Source organism: Phlebotomus papatasi, chromosome 2 (assembly GCF_024763615.1).
Source record: "Phlebotomus papatasi isolate M1 chromosome 2, Ppap_2.1, whole genome shotgun sequence".
Lineage (NCBI taxonomy): Eukaryota > Metazoa > Arthropoda > Insecta > Diptera > Psychodidae > Phlebotomus > Phlebotomus papatasi.
In genome coordinates this window covers 16,220,375-16,246,653 of record NC_077223.1, presented here as the reverse complement: position 1 = coordinate 16,246,653, position 26,279 = coordinate 16,220,375, and the positions used below count along the sequence as shown (strand labels likewise).

General features: G+C 34.8%; 1 protein-coding gene across 2 annotated transcripts; it reads left to right on the top strand.

Moving 5' to 3' along the window:
* LOC129802794 (uncharacterized) lies at positions 1-26,279 on the top strand. 2 transcript variants are annotated; one of them, XM_055848889.1, is made up of 11 exons: positions 1-175; positions 267-428; positions 762-858; positions 4,294-4,676; positions 4,753-4,845; positions 8,568-10,248; positions 10,315-10,484; positions 13,818-14,494; positions 18,647-19,475; positions 22,053-22,622; positions 25,892-26,279. In XM_055848889.1, exons 2-11 carry the CDS (start codon positions 276-278, stop codon positions 25,976-25,978), a joined length of 4,740 nt encoding a protein of 1,579 aa, XP_055704864.1. In that variant the 5' UTR covers positions 1-175; positions 267-275; the 3' UTR covers positions 25,979-26,279. The 2 variants fall into 2 exon arrangements, with proteins under 2 accessions (XP_055704864.1, XP_055704865.1); XM_055848890.1 differs by lacking the exon at positions 4,753-4,845.

Genomic DNA, 26,279 nt, shown 5'->3' with positions numbered 1-26,279 from the left:
CTGTCAGAGAGGTTTTGTTTTTTATTTCTCCTGTGAATTGTGTACTCCTTGCATTTGATTGTTTTTTTCGTGAAAATTGTGCATTTTCAGTGTAAAATTGTGAGGAAATGTGTAGTGTGAATCCCAATTAATATCCAGAAAATCAAAATTGGAGGAAATCTCTTGAAAATCAGAGGTAAAACAAACTCAAAAAAAGAAATTATTTTGCATCAAAGATGGAGGTTGGACTTCGTGGAAATTCTAACAAAAAAATTCTCAATTTTCAGGCTCAAACAATGGCACCGGGAGCCAATAGTAATGCCAGTGGTGGTCAGGGCAACGCAAAGCGTCAGACGGGCACTGTGCCAAAGACAAAGGCAAGAAAAAAATCGAGTGTTCCGCAGGAGGTTGTCGTTCCAACTCGTCGAGATCTTCAGCAGCATTTAAACGTAATATTTTTCTCTGCACTTTCTTTTATAAAATTCTCCCAAGTTAAGATGCTCTTCCTTGTGCTCTTGAGTATTTTCCTGTTGGTGCTGGCTCACTTTTCCAAGGTGTCGTCATTGAAATAAAAAAATTGGGATCATTCTCTCTGGTGCAGACAAAATCTCTCAGAGAGATTGACCTATTTTTAGCACCTAGAGTTATTCACAGATTCCTCCTTCTGACTGAGATTATTTTCTCAGTCTTTTGGTGATTTTACTGCCTTTGAGTTGGGATTGAAGTATTTCAACTAAAAAAATATTCTCTCTGTATTTGCCCTTCCTGTGTCTTCTGGGCAGGACCTTGTGAATAATCTCCAGCAGCAACCTGAGGACGTGAGTTTGATCAGAACGAGAAATCGCCGGACACCTGGTGAGGGAGGTTGCTACGAATTGGGTGAGTGAATCATGTGGTAAAAATCCCAATTGAGACAAAAATAGAATGAATAGTTTTTTATTAGGTGAGATTTTTATACCGCGTCTATTGAAATGCAACAAAAAAATTAAAAAGTGCGAAATAAATCCTGAGACTGATGATTATCCTAGATTACCAAGCTTCGATTAGTCCTTGTGCAATATTTTAAAATATAAGAAAATTCCCTTCATATCTTAGTGTTTTTCATGAAAGTTAGTTGCTTTCCAAAGTAAGCCCCGCCCAAAAATATTAAGCCACGCCTCCTTTACGAAATATAGCAAACCAAAATAAATGTGATTCTTATAATTGTAAAATCGTTTACAATTTACAAACCGGCTGAAACTTTGTGGACTGGTATTTTTAAGAATTTTTAGTACCACTTTGAACTTTGTGCTATGATTCAGTCCTTTAAAGCCAATGGAAATTCCGTCCTTCTTCAAAAACAATTTTGTTCAGTTGGTCATTTGACTTTCAGGATTGTTTTTAAGCTCTGAAAAAAGATAATCTATTCAGTAGGGCAGTCTGCTTATAAGCCTCGATGTTTCAAGTTTGAAGTGCGATATTTTCGATACTATTTGACTTTTTTGTTACTCTCTTTTCAGAAGAGTTGTTTAGAAACTTGGCAAGCTATTTATCGTCTTATTTTTACTAAAATTAGTTTTAATACGTTTAAAAATGAATTGATATGTAAAGGTGAATTTGACTCTTATTTTGGACAACTTGGTTATTAATTTGTCCAACTTGGCTGTAAATTTGGACAGCTAATCCGCCTCAACAGGATGCCCATTGTTCTTCATTTCATGAACCAATCTTACCAAGTCGTCTTCCTGTTAATGTAAGGGAAACGTAGAATGTCACAAGAAGACCGGAAACTTTCCATATCGATTCATTAAAATGAGTTGACTTCGGTACTCCAAGTACGTACGGATTATCGAATTCCTTGACCTCTCCGGGAGCCTTTCAAGGCTTTTCTCACTATATCTCGTTCGCAGAGATGATGCTCCTTTGTTTCTCCAGGCATTTGTCCAACATAGTCATCACAAAAGCTAAAACTTTACGAAATTTCGAGAGAAAAGCACCTGTGTAAAATAAGGAGAATCACCTCACTGGTGAATCTCTTAGAAAACTTCCCATTTTTCACACGAAAAATCTAATCTACAATGCAAATCTCACTTCAGGTCAAATTTACAAATCACCACTAACGTGAATCAACACAATATTCAATGAATATTCAATAATATCACTCAAAAAAAGCGAAGAAACATTGTTAGTACTTCATCACAGCTAAATAAGACTGAAGTAAACACGAAGTTCTGTCATATTTCTCGTAAGCAATTGGCTCACACTGAATTTTCAACAAAGCAATTTTAACTCAAATCATATTTAAAATTTAACGTATTTAATGTTAAAATCTTCCAAAAAGAACAAATATTAAAATGGAATTCATTATTCATCAAATATTGGAATAAAAATACATCATGTTAATCAATTTATTTTTAGTGTCCAATTTTATCCTCAAAGTGTCCAAAATAAGAAACTGGACAAAATTATGAGCCTTTCCCCTAAAAGTCATTAAAAATATTTATCACCAACACAGTCTTTGAGAAAAATTATATTATTCGTTTTCCACAAATAAAGGTAACTAGGATAAAATTTGGAAAGTCGGACACTTAGATAAAAGTCCAATTTCCAAAGTGATCTTAAGCTTAACATATTATTTTTGTCTTTTTCTTCGCATCATAAGGTAGTTAAAAGAAAAAAGCCCAGATAAGCTTATGGTAGCTGAGATTCTTTACAGGTGACCTCGAAATGCGTGCAACTCGGAATACGTGAAAATTCGATTGTGAGTTGAATTTTGGGGGTAAAAAATCGCGTAATTGTGAAAATTTTGAAATTTATTTAAAGTATCTAATAAAATGTAAATATGACGTTTTTTCCTTAATCTACGTTTTCTGATAAAACGTAAGAATAGGGCGTCAATAAGTCCTGACACGACTTTTTAGTGTCAATAGGCGTTCTTTCACCCTATTATTTAAAATTAATCTCTACTCTTTACCAATTATTTTTGCAAAATATAGTTTCCGAATTGGTTCATTATTTGATCTACATAAATATTTTCTCATTGTCTCTTTTAGAACATTAGGGGAAAGTGGTCTGCCTTTGAATGCGGTAGCCTTTGAATATTTCTATTTTTCTCTTATTTTCCAAAGCAAAATCCAATTCTCTAAATAATAGTCAATACAACTAATTATTTTCTATTAACTTCGATTAAGAAAACAGATTTTTTTTTTGGAAAATAAGAGAAAAAATAAAAGTTCAAAGGCTGCCGCATTCAAAGGCAGACCACTTTCCCCTATAACTATTTGTTTAATATTAATTTATTGAACTCTCATCATTTATTAACTCTCTGAATCTCTTTTGGAATAAGTTTATTAGCGGATCTAAGTCAGGCGAGATTATATAGAATAATAGTGTCCTATCCACAAACTTCAGCCTACCTGTACGTTGTCGTAGTTTCCTACGTCTTCAGTTAATGCAGCTTACATATATTTTTTTTTATTTTTAATAAAAGCTTCCTTGATTTTTAAGGTACTTTGAAAGGGAAGGTTTGTTAAAATGTTATTTTCCGTATAAAATGTGTAAAGAAAAATTATCAAATCGGATAGTATCTTTTGAGGAATTCTAAACGTTGTATAAAACTACAAAGGACTACCTAAGTTAAAATAGACCACGCCCTCAAAAAAAACTTAAATAAAGACCGATAGAGTAGCTTTTGCATTTTTTAAACCATTTGCATTTTCCTGACTTACCAATAACGTCTTCTTGCAATATATGAAAAAATCTCAATGAGGTTTTGAGCGGGACAATGCACAAATGGGCGTGATTTCCGAAAGAATGAGACACCATCTTTGCTCCAGCCACCGAATTTTCAAAGAGTTTGTTTTTCTTTTACCATGCATTGTAACTAGTTTTTAGGTGTATTTTTATAGGGGCGTGGTCTATTTTCTTAAGGCATAAGCCTTCCAGCTCCGCCCACATTTGTATTCTTTACAGCAGACTCTCTCTCAATTGGGCACTTGGGTCAAAGTATCATCCGAATTATCGAGAGATTTGGTCGTCAAAGTCATTGTAAATTACACAAAAAGTGCTCAATTATAAAGAATCACGATAAAATAAGAGGAACTACGGCGAATTTAAGTAAATTTACAAAAATCAGACGTGAAAATTTTCGCCCAATTGAGAAAGAGTATACTGTACCTCATTTTTGGTAATAATTCTTTATTTCAGCCAAATCCCTGTAGCATTTTTTGTGGTTGTTACATTAAAAATCTCACCTACAATAAAGTGAAACAATCTTATTTCGTAACGTGTTTGCGCCATCCCATTGAGACTAAATGCGTGATTTTGTTTGTGCAGAAAATATTTCACTACAGGAAAATAGTCGTTTCATACCCGTTCGGCCGATTTTGCGTCGAAATGTGCTCCACGATGATCTCAATGATCCATTGAGTGGTGGACATAATTTAACAAATCCTGCTGCAATTGGCGTAGTTATACCAACAACGCCCAACACAGTTAACGACACCCCAGTGAGATCAACTCCTGAAGTTGGTCAGACCCAGAGAATACCCGACGGAAGTGGTCAAATCTTGCAGAATCATCTGCCACAGAGACATCCAGCAGCACTGAATGAACGCAATCTCTCATCCATTCGTGGTAACATCGAGGAGCGTTTGAGTCAAATTCAGGATTACATTCAAATCACCTCTGGACTCATCAGTTCAATTCGCACAGATAAGGTTAGTGTCTCATCTTGTTGGGAGGGAAGTGTAGCTGGAACTTTTGTTTTTGTACATTCTCTGGGAATATTTGAAGTCAGCCGAGAGGATGGTGAACGTGGATCAAACGGCCGATCCTATTGATTCCACTAATTTGGAGACAATCGCCAACAGTGGCAGTGAATCAGAGGTGATGAGTTTGTCCGGTGTTTGTCTCTCAGTTGATGCCTCCCACTTTTTCTGTTCACTCTTTTTCTCTATGTTCACTAACACAATTTTCGCGTGCTTCCGTGTGGCTTCAATGTGTCCTTCAGCTAACAGAGATTTTGTGCCTAAAAGAAAATAGAGAGGAAAAATCTAGAACGAAATGGGAAATTTTTTAAAACGTCTTACAGAATGACTTGGCTTCAGTTCATGGTCGTAAAATTTCCCCCAGGAAGTTTAATTTAATTTTTACTGTTATTGCAGTTTCTAGCAATTTTTTTTTGCAATATATTACCATTTATTGACAAGGTTTTAGATTTTCTGTTGCGAAAATGCTCGAAAATACTGGGGCATTAAAATTCGTCACAATAAATTTAATTTATTGCACTTTCTAGCAGTTTCTAGCAATTATTTTTGGAAATATTAGGTATTTCAAATACATTTACTAAAATACAACCAAAAATATAATACAACACATTTACTGCAGATTGTAGTAGTTTTCTACAATATATTGCTGGTTGCATCGATAGTTACCGTTTTAGTTTTTATTTTGTATCTGCATTTGGTGTAATCGACGTTACAAACGTCGCACCTTACATCAAATGCTGATACAAAAATCCAGCTACGACAATGGTCGGTGCAATCGAAGACATATCAATTTTCACAAGGAAGACAAAATGTTCATTTTCATATTTTCTAGTAGTTTATAGCAGATTTATTGGAAATCGATGATGTATTTTTGTGATTTATCCCGAGCTATTACAAAGAAAGTCGATTTCTTTTCTATTAAAAAAAATAACAGACAAAAAATCGAAATTATTTTTCGAATTTAAACAATTTATAGCAGTTTTCATTTCTTGCGAAATTTTTACAAAATTTAAAAGAAATTACGTATTTTTTGTCAAAAATTAAATCTGCATTGACTATCCGTATTTGAGAATAATTCTTTAGTATATTCCAAAAATTCTAGCAGTAATTATAAAAGAACCACAGATAAGAAAAGCAATCACTGTTCATGTAAACTCACAATTTTTTTGGCATTTGTATATGAATGAACATGTTTTTTTTATTTTATTTATCTAAAAAACAATAGCTTTACATTGCAAATATTTTTGGAGAGTGAATAAATAAATTAATAAATAAATTGCTATAAAAATTACCTAACGTACTTGCAGTTTCTTCTACAAAATATTTAACACTTTCGAAATCTTTTTATACTATAAGAAGAGCTTTACTTGAAACTAATTATTGCGAATAATCAAGAAGTTTGCAATTATAATACATTATTATTTGATTAATTTTTATGCATTATCAAAATTTTCGCATTTTTTTATATTTCTTTAAGAATTTTGATCAATATTAAATTAATTGATCAATGATTTGTGAAAAATACCAAGGAAATAATTTATTTATATCGGATGTTTTATTTGCATAGGGTCGGAGGAACGTCTATTCGACAGGAAATCCCTATTGACACTTTTGTCAAAATGTTGAAAATTATTTAATGTAGGGTAAATTAAGTTAATTCAAAACCTGCTTCAAATGGAAATTTTTCCCTACTCCAAATGGAAACGTCACTATTTTCATGATAAATAGAGTACTAAATTATTATATTTATATATTTTCTATACCACAGTTTCATTATTAAGTTAATTTTGCTTCAAATAAAGCCAAAATCCATTCATAATCACAAATTTTAATTTTTTAATTTCTCAGAAAAATTAAAAGTGTACCTTTTCACCATCGAATTTTTCATCGATCGACCATGTTTTCCAATGAAAAACACAATGAGGTGACTCTTGTTTATTCGTTTTGTTTAACATTTATGTCATATTTCTGAATAATTTTAGTTAAATTAAGTGTTAATCTTTGTTGTTAATGGTACGTGAAGTTTTCAAACCTATTTCGTGAACAAAAAGAGTTTTTCTGAAGTGTCTGCAAATGCTACAATAGGAAACCCCGGAAATATGATTTTTTGGAGAGATTTTCTTATTGTTTTAGATGGGAAAGGAGAAAAGACCAGGAATAAGAACAAATCCTTTAGTCAGGAGCAACTAAACAAGGTTTTGAAAGCCTTAGGTCGTGGTTTCACTTACACTGTTTGTCTCCGATTAGAAACTTTCCCTTGTCTCCTGTAGAGTCTACTGTAACCTAGGATGATTAACTAACGGATGGAGCATTTTAATTCACAAATGGTATATTTTTCTTAAATTATTTATAATTTTTAAGCTTTAGATCCCACAAAAATAAATAAAACACGAAATGGTAGCCACATATACAAAGAATATAGTCATTCGAGGAGAGATGGAACACCTTTTCTATATTCAATATTGCGGATACGTTTTGAATGCGAGACAAAGACGAATCTCACTGGTTTATCATTTGAAGACTCTAAATTTAAGATATCAATATTAGAAATGCCTAGATGAAAATAGTCACTTCGAAAAATAGGATTTGAAAAAAAGTTGCATTTTGAGGCACTCAAAAAAAAGCTCGGGTGAGATGGAACACCCCTAATTTTAGCAAAATTATTTATACTTTATTTTATTAATTTAGAATAGGAGGGAAGTGATTTTAGTCATGAACACTATTTCATTGAATTTATTGGAGTTTATTTTATTTTTTCAGTTTAAATGATTTATTTTGTGGAATATGTGGTTCATATACTTCGATGGCAATTTTGCTGAGTGTATCAGGTCAGTCTTACCAGAAATATAGGGAAAATAATTTCTAAGATTTACTTGAAAAGATTTTGAAGAACATTGACCAAAATTCACACCGGAAGTCTTGCTAAAACTATTAAGTTCCATCTCTCCTCAACCACCAAATACACGTATTCTTATGGCGAAATAAACATTTTTGGCCATTTTTCACACATCCAAAAAATTCAATTTCAATTTTCTCGTACAATTTCAAAGGTAGAAAGCTGTAACTTGGGGGTTTTCATTAGAATGTTGAAGGACACAAATAGACCAAATGAGGTGGAGATCGTGCATAGGGTGTAGGCAGGAGGCGGAGTGGTCCATCTCTCTGTCCACTGTTCCAACTCTCCTCGAATGACTATATATTTTTACTAAATTTTAAATTTTACTGGTGTTACAGATAGGAAATTTGTTAGAAAAATTCAAAAAAATGCAAATTTTACGTATTTTTCATATAGGTTTTACGAACTGTTATCCTCGTGCAATCATTATAAATTTTAAGCCAATAACATAATATTAGATACACTTTTATTTGGAAAAGTTTTAAAATGATTGCATGTGGTTTTATACTAAAACTAAAAAACCACTTAAGAAAAAATATACCACATTTTTGTACGGAAAATGTATGAGAATGCTCTGCCCTGACTGTAACAGTAGCTGTGATAAAAATAAGAAACTTGCAAACAGAATTGTTTTGTAAACATAATTTTCTGACCATGAACTGTAAGATCTTAATTAAAAATCATCGTGGAAAATTGTTTGATGAACTCTTGCAGGAAGTTTCCCGACCAAAAATGTTCTCTTACTATGTGTATATTATTGGTCCCAGAAATAGATCTGTCTCACCCACTCATTAATCCGTCGGCAAAGTGGCCAGAAATAGCATGTGATTCCCTCGCAACGTGTTTATTCAATTTGATAGTGTTTTTTTTTAATTTTTTACTTTTCTGTGCTCATGAGTTGACTGAGGCCGAGGGATTCTTGAATGTTTGTCTGTCTCTTGCAGATCAACGGTCCACGACCACAATCTGTGAGTAGTATTCACTCCAGCGCTCCGGATACTCCAACCGTGGAGGATCTGCAACAGAGATTGGGCACGTCGACGAGGAATATGCAGAATATTAAGGAGCAGCAGCAACAATTGATGAGGCTTCAGCAGGCAGCGAAGCAGCAGTTGCAGGAGATGGAGCAAATAAGGGGACAGCATCCCATGTCACAGGGATTGACACAGGCTGGACCGCCTAATTATGATTCCGTGGAAGCTGTGCAGGATGATGTGACGAATTTGATGACGAGAATGCAGGCTTTGACGAATTTTATCCATGGGCAGAATGATATGGCGTCCCTGTTGGGGGAGGATGCAGCTGTGGCCATGGCTGAACAGGCGATGTTGCAGAAGAAACTGCAGGAGTTGAAGGATCGCAAGAGTCAGATGGAGAAGTTGGTGAGTGAGCTGCAAAATATGAATGTGGAAGCTGACAGGGCTTTTGCGGAAAATGGACAGAATGGTGGGATGATGAATGGGAATGAAGCTGCGAGAATTGTCCCAGTATCTCTCGAGAGGATTGTTCCCATTGAACTTCTGGGATCTCCGGCTCCAGCTCAAGCAGCTGCACCTCTTCAACCGTCCAATACTCAGAGTGACATTGAGTCTGAGACGGAAAATGCCGAGCTGGAGGGCATGGAGGAAGCAGAGGGAGGGAATAGTGTGATTGGTGAGAAAATTGCTGAGATTAATGCCATGAAGGATCAATTGAATCGATTGAAGGACATGATGGAAACGGTGAAGTTGATTGAGATGAAGACGGCATTGGGAGGTCCGGAAGAAATTGATGAAGATGCCCAAGTGAAGCCCACGGAAACTCCAGAGCAGCTCAACAATTTGTCCGGGAACCATTCAGCTCCGGCGGCGGCGGCAGCGGCGGCGGCGGCTGGTCAAAAAGTGTCCAATGCGGAATTCGATCGACCGCAACGGGATGAAAGTGTCCTGAGTGATCGTGTCCAGGCTCTGCATGCCATGACACAGGATCTTCGGGCTCAAGCGCTGTCCCTGGTGTCCGAAAGGGAGCGCCTGAAGACCATAAAAGATGAAATGGAACGTCGAAGAGATGAGATGCTAGAGAAGACATCAAATCAGAGTGGCAGTACGATCCGGGAAGTGACTCCAGGGCCGCAAGAGAGAGAGCATCAGCGTCTGCAGGAGGAGTATGATGCCAAGAGGAAGGAATATGAGAAGATTGTGGAAAAGCTAGAAGCTGAACAGAGACAAGCTCCATGGAATGCACCACCACCGTCAAATCCAGCGCCACCTGTCCAGCAGCCTCCCCGGACAAATTCCGTACGTCCCTGTGGCACTTGTTCCAAGCAAATGTCCACAGAGTCCACGGAAAGCACAATGCCCATTGATGCAGCCAGTCTGAAGTCCGCGAGCACCAAGAGTCTCCAGCAAATCGGAATGGACAGGAGTGCAGCCAGTGGAGCCAGTGGAAGTGTCTGGAGGAAGACATCCAGGGACAATGTGGAAATGTCTCCAGGGAATGCTACGCCACATCCATTGTCAATCCCAACAAATCACTTTTCGCCCTGCAACTCCTTCTACGCCGGTCCCACGCAGAATTTCTGCCCACAAAATCATCCAGGATGCAATGTGGATCATCAGAGTCCTCAATGTCATCATCATCATCTCGGTAAGTGCAAAATTTTAATGCCTGAATTGGTGATTTTCCACTGCAAATATTTTTCTCTCCCCGTAGCTAATGAACCTTTCTACGGAAGTGTCTATACTGGAAGTCGTGGAGATTCTCTGCTCCTCCAGCAATTCATTCAGACTCAGCAGATGCTCATCAACTCCGTTTCCCAGTGCAATCAACTTTTGTGGTCCCAGCAGAGAGAGCTCAACAATCTCAACAATGCAGTTTTATTGGTAAGTTCTCGAATTGAAAATATTCTTGTCTTATTGATCGAGAAAATTTAGGGCTAAGTGGAAATAGATCTCAAACGTAAGAGACTCAAAATCTTTGCGAAACACTTTTTTGGTTTTGATTTTAAAGGGGAGATAGGGGAAGTGTACCAAATTACGGTCAGCTTCTAATTTCGGCCACTTTGAGTGTAATTTCGGCCATGGTAATAAATTAATTAAAATTAAGTAAGTTATCTTCGAATAGTCAATGAATTCAGTTTGCTTTTAAATATTTATTCATTTTAGGATGTATTAACACAAAGACCGTTTTAGGGAGAGACTGGGGCAAAAAGTCACAAATCGAAAAATTCAAAATTCAATATCTTCCAAGGTAAAAAAGATAGCGGCTCAAATTTGTTCCTATAGATAGACTCAATAGACCTTCTTCAATGTCGTAACTTTCTTAGAATTCGGACAAGGAATTTAGAAAATAAAAAATATCGAAATTTTTAGCTTTATTTTTGAAATATTTTCCAAAATTAATGCACTGGTGAATATTTTCTAAATAATTTGTATTTTTTGAATACGAATCCACTATCTATTTTAGAATTTCACAAAGGTTCTTTTCTCCAGAAATCCTTTTATTAAAAATGGCCATTTGGGGTAAAAAGTAACAAAAAGCGAAGCAATTTCTGATGTCTCACGGCGAAAAGAAACGTCATTATCATGTCTAGCCACTTGTTTGCATTGGTCAAACGATTAGCAGTCTTTTGTGTGTGTTTTTCTAAAATAGCTTGAAAAGCGCTCTTCGCGTTTTCTCACTTTTCTCGCAGAGAAAACTGTGTTTTACAAAGGTGTAGATGAATAAATTTTCTATAAAAATATGTTCTCTAGGATTTTTTTCAAATTTACGGAAGCCTGTAACGAAGCGAATCAAAATATGATAATACTCCATGTCTGGTACTATTTGCCCCAGCATTTTTGAGAACGGTCACAAAATTACCTTTTAGAAATTGGCTCGATAAACGTATTTTCTTACAAAATAGAGGAAAATTACCTTCACAAAGTTGTAGATCGGTAAATTTCCTATAAAACTGCGCTAATTAGAAATTTTTGAAGCGCTCGAGTAGCTTGTAAAAAAATATATCCGTTTTGTGACTTTTTGCCACAGTCTCCCCTATAATTTGAATTTAAATTGCGTTGTAAAAACTCATTGTGGAAAGAGTCTTACAAAAAATGTGACAGATCGATTGTGTTTCTAGCAGTCTTGTGATTTGTGGTGAAGTGCAGATACCCGTCAAATAATTTCGTCAGATATCTTTAAGATTTCTGGAGAAAATATCTACACCTCTGACGAAAATCTGCCGAGATATTCCTACGAATTTTATTTGGGCTTGGGATAAAATTTGTCAGAATTTTTTGCAGATTTTCTGACGAATCCTGGTGCATACTCTGACGAATTTCTGTAGATATTTTGCCGATTTTCTGTAGATTTTTTTCTACATTCCAGACTTTTCAGACAGCTGTGTCTGAAAAGATGGAATATTTTTCACTGAAGTTTGCAAAATTCAATAGAGTGATTCTTGGTGATTTCACAGTGTTTATATAAAATAAAGAATTCTGCAACGCCGTATTATAAGTAGAGAATACACACGGCTCTTCGTTATCCGGCACTTCGTTGTCCGGGTGACAGCTGCCAAACGCTGGCGGTTGATGTATTCAAAAACGATTTTTTACGAAACATGCAGTTTGTCCAGAATGAATTAATCTGTTATTTTCATACATTTTACAATTGTGCTACAAAATGAAACATAAACACACCATTAAGAAAATTCTGTTGTTTTTCGACAGAAAACAAATTCCCACAGCCAGAAAATATAAAAACCGTTGACCAGATTCAAAAAACCAAATTGTCATTTTGTCCCCACGTCGGCCGGATAACGAGGAGTTGAGTGTAGTGAAGTAATATCTTTAAACACAGTGTCGACCTAAATTTCATGTTTTTGTATCATTCGATTGGCGATTTTTAAGAAATTAGTATTTTTGCTCGCATCCTTTTAGTTATCTAAAATGTTTAATAGGTAATGCTTCTTAAGCAGAGCATACCATTTTCGTTGTAACTTCTACAGTGTCTTGATAAATCAACAATATTTTTGTTGAGACAATGGAGACTATGCAAATTTCCAATGCAGAAATTCTGCCGAAAATCTGCAGATTTTCGGAAGAATTTCTGCCGAAAATTTAGAGATTTTCTAGGCAGAATTTCTGCCGAAAATCTACAGATTTCCTATGATTGTACTAGAATATACCGTTACAATTCAAAAAAAAACCTCCGAGTAAAATCGGCAGGTAGAGCAATGATTTGATCCTCTTTATGTTTTATACTAATTTTAAATGAACAAAATTTCAAAAGCCTCTGGGATAATTTCATAAATAGAATACTTTATTTTAGAAATTTTTAGATTGATTTGAAAAATTTTCCAGAATCAACCAGAAAACGTGGTATAGATTTAACAGTAGAAATTGTACATAAATTCCCCACTACCTCAGCACAACCCGTGTAAATTCTGTATAAATCTTTTTCTCTTTTAATATGAAACAGTTAAAATTGTGCACTAAAACTGTATATAGCTTCTGCTTAAAAAAATCTAAATTGTGTGCAAAACCTACACAACCTTAGTATAAAATGGTTAAGATTGTGAATAATACTCGCACAGCTTAAGTATAAAATGCTAAAGATTTTGCTAAAATACGCACTGCTGAAGCAGAGACTGTTTAACTAGCTGTTTCTTGCTTCAGCAAAATGAATAATTAACCGTTTTATGCTTAAGCAGTGAGAGTTTTATGCACAATTTAACCATTTAATGTTTCAGTTGAGCGAATTTTATACACAATATGACGTAAGTTTGGTAATTTTCGTACCTCTACGGATGATAGGGACAAAAATAGCTGAAAAATTTAAGAAATTTTTCTGACAAAACCAATTTATACGTTAATTTTTATTCATTTATTCGGTCCAAATCGGTTGAATACCGATAAACGGTATATGATGCGAAAGTACTTTTAAAGTATATAGCATCTAAGTCATAAGTTAGAACATTTAGCAAAGCATGGGAAGCTTTGTCACGTCTTTATCGATACTACTAATTCTTTTAGGGTACAATAAACCACAGCTTCATTTCTAATATGAGAAGAATTACATTAATTTTTATCACTTTATACAAAATCATTTTCATTGTAATAATTTACTATTTTATTAAAGATTTGAAATTTATCGAAATCAACTCTCAAATCAATCTTTATTTTAGGAATTGTTCTTATAATTTAAATCTCCTTTTACTTGATTTATGCTTTCAGCTCCAAGAGCGTCTTCTGAAGCAAGACGGTCATGAGAGCGCCATTGTTGCAAATTCAATGAGGGCAGAATCAGTGCCCCCAAATGTAGCCACAACATCAACAGGCAATCAAATATCTTCCTTCCTGCAACGAGCTCAATCTGAGCAGCCCTCCTTCTATGCCACTGGCCAGAATCAATTTCCACCGCCATTGTCCCCAGTGAGAATTTATCCCAATTACCAGAATCAGATCTTGAGGAATCAGGCAGCAAATTCTGTCGGTGGAAGCAATAATTCAGTGAACAATCGAGTGGCCAGAGTGGCGGGAAATGTTCAGCAATCGCCGGCAAATGGATTCTATCAGAATGGTGGGGGCGGAGATGGTGGACAACAACAACAGAGTTTATTTGGCAATTTGAATCCCTTTAGCAATGCAAATAATGCAAATCAGGGCAATCAGCAACCAGTTTTGCTGAATAACAATCCCAATTCGATTCTCAATGCCCAAACAACAGCAACGCCCATCTTTATTCATCACAATAATAATACCAGCGGAGGGAATAATGCCAATCTGCAGCATCATCATCAAAATGCAACAGTGACTAATACGGCTTTTGCCACGCACGTTCCACCTCCGGCTCTCAACAATCAAGTGGCTCCGGGAAATAGAGCCAACAACTACTGGGACAACTTCAGAAGGTAATTCCGACAGATTGTCCCAATTATCCGGCCAGAGTCAGTGTTTTTATTTTCAATTTAGTTGTCGCCAAAGATACGTGTTAATTTTTTTTTAGTTTTTTTTCTATACATATCTTTTTTTTTCACTGAAATTATTTAAAAAAGAAATAAGAAAACAAATTGAATTGATTAAGAAAGTGATCCGTCAAACGAGAGATCAATCATCCTAGAGAGAGAGAGAGAGAGATTATGTATCAGATGAATTGGGGGTAAGCAGAAAGTGTTTTGGCGTGGCATGAAGTTCAGAAGTGATGCTTTGAGTGACTAAAATAGCGATGATATTTCTAGTAAGAAATATTTAAACATGATCTTTTGCCACTTACGAGAGTGCTACATTTTCTTCTCACTTTCTGTTGTTGTGTTCTTTTTTTTCAATATACAAGAAAAACTTTTTTCTTTACTCATCATCAAATTGAGACACGAGATACTTGCTAATTGACTGCAAACGGGAACAGTCTGAAAACATCAAGTGGAACCTCATTCTTTCAGCAATTGTAATTTAGATGGACTTTAAGTCGAAAGATTCGTATTTCCTTGGGAGTTTTCTGGGTCCGGTTACCATTTTTTTTTGCAAAAAAAATTTCTATCAATTTATGTAAAAAATTTTAGACATTTGGAGCAATTTTTATCAAAAATTGCATTTTTGACAGAATTTTGACGTTTCCACCTTGTAGGCGAATTCCTTCAAAAAAGCAATTTTTGACGAAAATTGCTCAAATTTAAAGGATCATGGAAACATGGCATTCTTTTCATCGTTTTTGCATCTGAAATTAGGAAAATTGGAAATGGGCGATTCTAGCATTTTTCTCCATTTGCCTTTCAAAAGCCAACACTTTTCTAAAAACGTTTTTGCATTCTTAAAAAAAAGCTTATTTAATGGCCTCTACACATTGGGAGCAATTTTTGTCAAAAATTATTTTTTTGAAGGAAATTCCGTGCAGTGTTGTAGGTGGAAACGTCAAATTTCTGTCAAAAACGCAATTTTTGACGAAAATTGCTCCCAATGTGTAGACGCCTTAAACGTAAAAAAACTATGTGATTCGAGTTAAGATACGTTTCTATGTTTCTTAAACTCGATTACGGTTTCCTAGAAATGTTTCTACATTTCCAGGAATGTTTCCGTTGTTTCTTAAGGCCTCTACACATTGGGAGCAATTTTTTGTCAAAAATTGCATTTTTGACAGAATTTTGGCGTTTCTGCCTACAGCACTGCAGCCAATTTCCTTCAAAAAAGCAATTTTTGACGAAAATTGTTCTCAATGTGTAGACACCTTTATACACGTTTCCATATTTCTATAAATGTTTCCGCTTTTCAATATGCGTTTCTGCAAATTTAGAAATGTTTCTGTGTTTCTCAGATGCACTGACAGAAATCCGAAAAAGTTAAAATAACATTCCGGAAATGTTTATTTCACCCTGCAGTATTGATCCAAAATCGGTGTAAATATTATGCTTTTTAGGTTTATTAGGGGTTAAAGTTACCCTTTTTCATGTTAATTTTACCCTTAGAAAGGTGTAAAATTAACATTAAAAATGTTGATATATTTTTACAACTAAAGAGTGGTAAAGTTATGAGGAAGAAAAGTTAATCGCAGCCCCGTTTTTTCTCAGTGTGCATTTTCGCATTTCCAGAAATCGTTCCCTATTTCTAAGGCGCATTTTGATTGGTCTGGAAATGCTTTCGTGTTTTAAAGATACATCTTTTGATTTTTAGAAACGTTTTTTCATTAGTCAGAAACGTTTTCGCGATTAGAATAACGTTTTTGTATTTCTTAATTTCATCTTCCAATTTGTAAAAATATATTTACATTTTTATAAAACAAGTCCGTATTTAGACGCATTTCGATGTTTTTTTTTAAATGTTTTTTTGTTGCCTTCTTAAATCTCCCAATTTCTATAAAAGTTTTTTATTTCATTTTGAGAAACGTTTCCGCTTTTCTAAAAATGTTTCTATATTTCCTAGACGCATTTCTACACTTGTAAAAACGTTTCTGAATTAGGGCAGAATCACAGACAGTAAAATGATCAGCGTATTTCGTTAATTTACGCATTTTCATTGCAATTCTTATGCAAATTTTCGGTTACCGTATTACCTTATTTCATAATCGGTGGCAATTGGTGAAAATAATATAAGAAAATTAAAGAAATAAAACGAAAATGCGATAAACGGTGAGCAAAAAAACTGTATGATTAATTTCTCGTACAGTTGTTTTTGCTCAACGTTTATTGTATTTTCGTTTTATTTCGTCAATTTTCTTATATTATTTTCGCCTAGTGCCACCGAGTATGAGATAAGGTAATACGGTAATTGAGGATTTGCGTAAGAATTGCAATGAAAATGCATAAATTAACGAAATACGGTGAGCATTGTACTGTCAATATGATTCTCACCTTAGACGCATATTCGTATTCCTAAAAATATCTTTACATTTTGAAAACCGGTTCTGTATTACATATAAACATTTTCGCATTTTTATGGAACCGTTTCTATGCTTCCAAAAACATTCCCGTATTTCTTTCGTACTTAGGGAATTATTGAAACTATTGTGCAATTCTCAAAACGTACCCGCATAACTTAGATAAGTTTCGGTATTTTTAAAAATATTTTTTGTGCTTCTAGATGCGTTTTCGCATTTTCAGATATATTTCTGCATTACTAAAAACGCCTCCGCATTTCTCGAAAAGTCTCCGTATTTCCTAGACGCCTTATAAATGTTTTGTGTTTCTAGATGCGTTTTCGCTTTTCTAGAAATGTTTATGTCTATTAGATAGCGTACGGCGTCTCTTTCACATTTTCATGAATACAGAACCACAGGGAGCTTCTTTTATCAAAACCATCACAAAAAAGACAGCGCTATCGTTAGGCGATGAGATCTAACAAACAAACAAAAAGAAAAGTAATGTTTTTGTTTATAACATCGCATTATTTGAGAATCTTAAAAACTGTTTTCGCAAAGATGAAAAATAAAAAATTAATTAAATGCACTTTTCGTTTAATTTTTTTATTATGTAAGAGTAAATAAATATATAAAATTAATGCCTCAACCATTTTTTAATGGTTACTGATGCATTTCGTTTAGGTTTCAAATATTGAAGATTAAAAAATGAAGACCGCCAAAATATGAGTATTACAAAATTTTAAACTTTGAGCCTCTGTATCTTGGTAGAGGGTTGATTTAGACTAGAACATAGATACATTCTGAAAAGGTCTTGACATCAGCTACAACATACTAAAATTCCAGCCCAATAGGACAAGCTTTAAATTTTGACAGTTACTGAAAATGGGGCGGACAGAAACGTCAAATCAAGATGGCGACCACGTTATCTTGTAGATCTCGTGCATCTTACCCTTAGATGTGAAGATCTTCATTGTCGTTTATTATCAGAAACTGTTGATTTTTTTAGTATTTATTAAAAAGTGCAAAGGCAATGTCACATTTTCCGTCCGCCATTTTGAGCAAAAATTTTGCATGACCTTCCGCGAAGCAAGAAAACAATAACAAAATGTATTCCCATCTCGGTCGGACTATTTTTCTCTAGAAATTGAAGAACTAAAATTACTAAAAATCCATTCCCGACAGCAATTCGGATTAAAATTGCCCAGGAATAAATAATTTAAAATCACTCAATTTGCGTATGATGTATAATACCATGGTAAGGAATGGGTTAATGGATACTGGGCAGAATAAATATTTAGTGTTTTCTTTAAGGAATTACAATTGGACTATGATACATAGAACTTGCCATACTACGTTTGCGATTTGTCAACAATAAAAATGATACGGTCTTTATGCTTTGAAACTCTTTCTTAGAAGTCATAAGTAAACTTAAGTAATTTTCTCACGTACACAAAATTAACATGATTAGCTTATCTGATCAGCAGAATGAAAAGCGCATTTTTGCAAAATTGTCTCTAAAAACGCAATTGAGGGAGAAAATAAATTTTCCATGCCAATTACAATCGCAAAACAGAGAGACACTAACAAATGTGCATAGCAGTTTTTTTTTATGCTTATGTATTTTTTTTTAGTTCAATGTTGTACCGTCATTTTTGAGTTTTCCTTTTTGGATAGAAGATGATTCACTTGCTGAAGTGAAATTGTATTTTTTCAGCTACTCCCGTCAGAATTTACTGTCGGGAAATAGTTGCAAGAGCAATGAGGACTCTTGCAGTTCATCTTCGTCCAATTTTCCCTTCAACACCGAACATCGTGGGCCAAATTTACGCAATCAACCCAATTTACCGGTGCTGGAAAATAAATTTGACCAGCATAGGTTTAGGAATGAGGTGAATCAGGGTAATTTGGGAACGATGCAGCAATCAATGGAAGTTCAACAGGATCCAGCGATGATTCCTGAGTCTTTTGGTGAGATCAATCCACTGATAAATCCATCAGATGTCTTGGGATTTCACACAAATCCCATTAATTTGGGTGTTAGTGAATTCAGTGCAAAATCCAAGACACAGTCCAAAGGGAATGGGAATAAGAAACGTTCCAGGCGCACCATGGATCGCAATATTCTGACAGCTAATCCGGATGGTGTTGCTGGAGATGATAGAAATCTGGCAAGTGCTTCGTCGGGACGCAATACAAAGTCCACGTCGAAGTTCTTTGAGGAACTGAAGGAAAACGTCTATCTGGAGGTGTCAGCACTAATTGCAGCCAATGAATTGAGGCCGTATTTTCTAATTCAACTGTTCAGGGATCTGCAACTGATGTCATCGGATCCAATGCGCCAGCAGACCCTTCAATCCATTCAAGATCTCTACAATCGCTACGTTGAGTCGACGATTCATGAAGAAGCTGAAGCCTATGGATCCTCCGGAGCCACAAATGCTGCTGACGCAGAGAACATCAACAATGTGCAGCAGCAGGAGCGACAGGAAGATGCTGGAAGGGAGCAATTCGACTTTCAGTCATCTACTCAAAGCACGCCAGCAGTAAGTAACAGTTTTTTTATTAAAAACTTTTTTTTCAGCAGTGTGTGTTCTTTTTGAGAAATAATTTATATTTTTATTAAAAAACTAAAATAAAATAATAAGACCTTGGAATAGAGGAGAAGCGCGAATTATCCGAATTAGATTTATTTAAAAAATATGAATTAAGAAACAAAAACGTTCATACCTTTCGTACACTTCGTTTCTGAGGAAAGAAAACGGTAAAAGATTTTGACTTGTGGTTTTTAGCAAATAGTTAAATATAGTTTAGCAAATAGTTGAATCAACATAATGGAAATGTTTATATTAACTTGTTTGAGAATGTTTATCTTTCAAAGTTTCGGCTTATATGAATCACTCTTTGTTTAATTGACAAAAAATCACAATGTTTATATTACCTTGAACATGAATGTATATCTTGCGTAATTCCAATCAGCATAAGATCATAAAATTCTAAAAATAGACATCTGATAAAAGACAAAGAAGATCGAAGGGAGAACAATCATATATAAATAGCATTATCAATAGAAAGAAATAGAGAATAAAATCTGGACATCGAAAGACACAACACGTCTCTATGGGTAGCCTGGGTTTCCTGAAAAAATACATGGGTCCCGGGTTCCCTGAAATACATGGGTTCCCCGGGGCCCCAGGAAAAATACATGGGTTGCCCGGGTTCTCTGAGAAAATGCATGGATTCTTCTCTGGGTTCCCTGAAATAATACATGAGTTCCCCGGGTCCCCTGAAAAAAATACATGGGCTCCCCAGGGTCCCTGAAAAAATACATGGGTTCCCCGGGTTCCCTGAAAGAATAAATACTTGGGTTGCCCGGGTTCCCTGAAGAAATGCATAGGTTCTTCTCTGCATTCTCTGAAATAATACATGAGTTCCCCAGGTCCCCTGAAAAAAAAATACATGGGCTCCCCAGGGTCCCTGAAATATGTACACAGATTCCCTGAGGTCCCTGGAAAAATACATAGGTTGCCCGGGTTCCCTGAAAAAATAAATACTTGGGTTGCCCGGGTTCCCTGAAGAAATGCATGGGTTCTTCTCTGCGTACCCTGAAATAATATATGAGTTCCCCGGATTCCCTGAAATACATAGGTTCCCCAGGGTCCTTGAAAAAATACATGGGTTTTCCGGGTTCCCTGAAATGCATGGGTTCCCCGGGGTCCCTGAAAGAATACTTGAGTACTCGGGTTCCCTGAAGAAATGCATGGGTTTTTCTCTGGGTTCCTGGGTTCCTGGGTTCCCTGAAATAATATATAAGTTCCCCGGGTTTCCTGAAATACATGAGTTCCCCGGGGTCCCTGGAAAAATACATGGGTTTCCCGGGTTACCTGAAATGCATGAGTTGCTCGGGGTCCCTAGAAAAATGCATGATTTGCCCGGGTTCCGAACGACGAAATGTCAAAGCTGATCGAGATCGCTTTTTAAACATGGAAAAATTTAAGGCAAATTTGCTTAATATAATAACCTTAATCTTCAAACGCTCGCTTTATCAGAATTGAGAAGTCAATCTGACCAATTTTTATAATCTCTAACGAAAATAATGTCTTGTGTCTAAAATACTTTAAATAGATTGACAATCGATCTTTTATTTGTGAAATATGTTAATTACGGGAACGTTTGAGGTTATGTTTAGCCTAACCTCAAAAATTCAAGGATATATTTTACTTAGAAGATCTCTGAATTTTCTATATCAAAGAATTTTTTATCCAAAAATTTTGCTACGATAAAAAAACATTGACCTTGACCATGCATAAAATTTTAAATAATATTATATATCAAATTCTAACCTAGAAAACATTACAGATTCTGGTATTAATCGTGTTGAGGCCTAAAATCAAGTTTGTCTTGCCCAAAAACGGGCCACGTCAATGGCAAGCGGACTTGCCGACTTTTTCTCGACACTCAATTTTAGCCTCGTGGTGGAAGGATCAGTAAGTCCTCGGAGACTGTCCAGGAGCACTGATTTAGTTCCGAAAAAGCCCTAAATACTCGTGGTGATTCCTTCCTTGCTCCCACAGATTCTGGTTTTTTTGCACATGTTACTTTAGATTGTATTTTTTTACGTCTTTTCAAATTGAAAATTTCATAAATGACTATCTCTTTTGAGGTTAGGTCATGCATAACCACAAATTCAACGATGACTTCATGGAAAAATTAGACGATCACTGCCTTTATCTATTTTTTTAATGATATCAACATAAATTGTGAAACAAACAATGAGTGAGGTCCAAGATATGGAGTTTTGGCCACAAATTAATTACTTTTCCAACTTTTCATAATACATAACCTCAAATGTATCGACTGCTGCGCAAAGGTCTCGAGATCGAATCTGTTTTAGATTCCCAGAAAATTTTATATAAAATTTTGTTCGCCAACTAGATTGAAAGTTAGTACCTGTTTTTCCAGTTCTGAAATCCTTAAATTTTCAGTAGAACGTGTTAATTTCACGAAGCATATAAGACTAACAACTTCAAAGGAAAGAAATTAAAATAAAAGGCATAGCCATTCCGTTTTATGTACCGCAGTACATAAAGTTTTATCCTTTTTATATTTTTATGTTTGTACAGCGCTCAGCTGAGAATCCCATCCAGCCGGACTATGATATGTTGCGAATTGTGGCTCAAGAAGTGTCTGAATATCTCCAGACAATTGAGGTGGTCAATGAAGCTGCCCTCCAACGAATTTCCAATATAGTCCTGACACACCTTAATAACTCAATCAATGAAAAACTCACCCTCAATAAATACTACATCAATCAGGAGGATTTTATGCATCACTTGACCACATTCAATCGTTCTGGGAAGGAGGAACTTCTGACGAGCATTGAGAATTACTTGACTGGCCTCATGATCCCTCCAGCAGCTCCAGTTGCTCTCAATGATGCATCTGAATGCGCTGAAGGGGCTGTTGGGGGAGACTTGGCGTCACATCCAGCCGAAATGGAAGGCTACTTGCAGATTGTGACGCCACAGAGACGAAGTGAAGATGATCTTGTGGATGTTGCCACGGTTTTTGGCAGTGTGCCGTGCAATGGGGACCTTGCAGAGGCCGATCAAGTGTGCAGCAGTGAGAGTCTCTACGAGGAGGAAGTGCATACGACACAATCTACTGATCAGCAATGTGATCAGCGACGTGACGTAAGTCCATAATCATTTTTGCACTTTCCTGATTTCTCTGCTTTTTTCCTGCATGACAGCTTGATTTATTTTGTGATATTTTCATGAATTTTATTACGGGTCTAGAGTTCAAAGGGCTCGAGATATTTCCTTTGGTAATTTCAATGACCCCCATACATCGCTTCATTTAAAAAAGTTAATTAATTATCTCACGCGAGTTTTTGGATAGTACATTAGATGAAAACCTACTTAACAATCAGAGATCGATCTCATATTCTCAGGGTAGATTTTTTAAGAGCCCTAGTTTCTGAAAATGACCAACAACAATTTTAGGTCCAACCGGCCATAGAACACAATTTATTCTATTTGGAAACATATTAGGATTTTTTAAACCTAATAATATTTTGTTCTTTAACTTTTGAAAAACCGATTCTAAATCGTTTTTTCTGTATTACATTTTGAAAAAAACAACCTACGTTTCTAAAAGATTTTTTAATAAAATGTTACAGGATACAAGGAGGGCTTCTTCAAGTCCGAAAAAATTTATTATATATTTCAAAATCCACCCAGTTATTCTTTGAGATATCGAACTTTGAAAATTCGGAAAATTCCATTTTAAATAAATTTTGTAAGTTCTACAGAAGATAACTCGAATAATTCGTAAAAAAACTGAAGAATACTTCTCAAGAAATTGTTTTATTTTGAAATGAGAACTCGATCTTCAGTTTGTATTCCTCCAGTGCTTCCTTTACATATTCCTTGATGCAGGTTTTCAAGGAATTTAATGTTTGCGTGATAGCGGCCACCGCCGTCTTAGCATTGGTAACCAACCTCCTACAACTCTCTTGATTTTTTTCTAATTTTGCTTCATTTGAATTTCCCAACGGAATCAAATAGTAGTGGAGACTGGGGCAAAAAGTCACAAATTGAAAATTTGAAAAATCAATATCTTCCAAAATAAAAGAGATAGCGGCTTAAAATTTTTCCCATAGATAGCCTCTATAGGACTTCTTCAAAGTCGTAAGTTTCTTAGAATTCGAACAAGGATTTGAGAAAATAAAAAATATTGAAATTTTTAGCCCTATTTTTAAAATATTTTCCTTACACAGTAAAAAAATGTGTAAAATTTTACTACTAATAATAGTGCAAAATCGACCATAATATGATTATAGTTTTTCACATTATTATAGTGTGGAAAAATACACAACGTTATGGTATTTTTTGTCACATGATCAAAAATTAACACTATTATAGTTTGATCCATTGTCTTTGGATCCAAAGACAATGCTTTGATCATAATTTTTCACACTATTATAGTGCGAAGCCTTGTGTATTTCAACCAAAGTTTTTGAATTTTTTAAACAAAAGTTGTGTAAAAATTGTTGAATTTCCATTTAAGACATATACTTCAGTCGAGATGCTTTTCATTGGGCAAAAGTCATTTAGAACATCAAATATTTATATGCATAATAAGTATATCGTGAAAATCCGATCATCAGATGTAATTATCCCGCATCAGGGAGGATCTCGACTACAGGAAAAAAACATTACAAATGTCTAAAAAGGCAAAAAAAAACTAAAATAAATGAAATGAAAATTCAACAATTTTTGAGTTTACACACAAAAATTCAACAATTTTTAAATTCAATTTTAACCTACTTATTTTCCAAAATTGATGCACTGGTAAATATTACCTAAATAATTTGGACTCTTTGAATACGAATCCGCTATCTATTTTAGAATTTTACAAAGATTCTTTTCTCCAGAAATCCTTTTATTAAAAATGACCACTTGGGGTAAAAAGTAACAAAAAGCGAAGCAATTTCTGATGTCTCACGGCGAAAAGAAACGTCATTACGTCTTATTGTTTTAGATGGGAAAGGAGAAAAGACCAGGAATAAAAACAAGTCCTGCACTCAAGAACAACTCAACAAGGTTTTGGAAGCCTTTCGTCGCGGTTTCACTTACACTGTTTGTCTCCAATTAGAAAATTTCCCTTGTCTCCATTTGGATTAATTTGCTTCCAATAGAAGCATTTTGCACTTGTGCATTTTTCTTGTATTTAAGAAGTTTTCAAATTATATTTAAAAATTTTCACTAAACAGTAACATTCTAGAAGAGTCAAGGAGCAAATTTATGTAATTTTCTTGAGAAACAAAATGAACTTAATGTGTTGAATTTTCTGTCAAAGTTCAAGTGTCTGGAAATGGTTTTGAATTAGGACATTTACCCTAGAGAATTATAAAAAAAAAATAACTGGCTAATCACCACGAACTCTGACTCTAACACCACGAAAACCAATTTATATGTAATTATTGTGCCGATTGTGCAATTTGCGGCTTAAACTATTCAACAAAAATATTTTGTAGATTTTTTTCAATTCAACTCAATTTATTTTCGCCTCATTTTCATCTTTTGTAAATATTTATGTAAATGTCTCCATAATGAATCATAACTTACTAACAAGTTCGTAAAAATTTATTGAATTTTTGCCACTTGGTTTTAGATTTTTGTTTGTTGACAAAACTTTACGAACAACTGACAAAATTTTACGAATTTTGTTTCTTTACGAACATTTACAAACAAATGTTTGTAAAAGACCGAAAAGTGATCATTAAGTAAGTGATTATGTTACAGTTTTTGTAATAAAAAGTACAAACTTTTACGAATTTTTTTTAGTTAGAGCAGAATCACATTGTCAGTTTTATGCTCACCGTATTTCGTTAATTTACACATTTCCATTGTAATTCTTGCGCAAATTCTCGATTACCGTATTACCTTATCTCATACTCGGTGGCATTAGGTGAAAATAATATAAGATAATTGAAGAAATAAAACGAAAATTCGATAAACGGTGAGCGAAAAATACTGTAAGAGAAATTAATCGTAGAGTTGTTTTTTGCTGACCGTTTATCGAATTTTCGTTTTATTTCCTCAATTTTCTTATATTATTTTCACCTAGTGCCACCGAGTATGAGATAAGGTAATACGATAATCGAGAATTTGCATTAGAATTACAATGAAAATGCGTAAATTAACGAAATACGGTGAGCATTTTACTGTCAATGTGATTCTGCGCTTAGTGTTAATCTTCAGATTAATCAGGAAAATATAAATTTCTGATTCTCTCTGAAAGAATTATTGAGGGTTATTAACAGCCTACAATTCGCTTTTAAACTTCTCTTTGTTTTCTGTATTATTCCTCTGCTTGGCTTTATCTTTTCCGCGTGCACTTTTTCTAGAATTAAATAGAAGGGTTCCCAGTGAAAGAATTGAAATATTTCTTTCAGGAGGAAAGTGTCTGGATCTCAGATGAAGAAGTAGAAATTCTGTCAACAAATGGCAACACTTCAAATGGTGGCGAGGGAAAACATTAATTCTTTCCTCAAATGCGATGTGAGAAGAAGAGACAGCCTAGTGATGAATCTCTATTTTATCTGATAAGTCACTTTTAATTAATTCAATTTAGAGGTATATATGGCATTTAACAATAGATAACACACAGATATAATTGTATCTTCCCTCTTCCACAATATATTTATCACAAAAAGAAAAAAAGAAAAATAAGCATCTGTAGTGGTATGATCTTCTCAACAGTGTAAGAGATTAAATTGATGTTGAGTAGAAAGGAGAGAAGTGAGAATAAAAATAGTGATGTTTTACTATATATCGTGTAAA

What these genes read in the sequence shown, in the direction of transcription:
- LOC129802794 (XM_055848889.1), top strand. Translation starts at nt 276, where the DNA reads ATGGCACCGGGAGCCAATAGTAATGCCAGTGGTGGTCAGGGCAACGCA. An exon ending in GTTCAATTCGCACAGATAAG is followed by an intron (nt 4,677 to 4,752) that starts GTTAGTGTCTCA and finishes GAATATTTGAAG; the next exon opens with TCAGCCGAGAGGATGGTGAA. An exon ending in ACAGTGGCAGTGAATCAGAG is followed by an intron (nt 4,846 to 8,567) that starts GTGATGAGTTTG and finishes TGTCTCTTGCAG; the next exon opens with ATCAACGGTCCACGACCACA.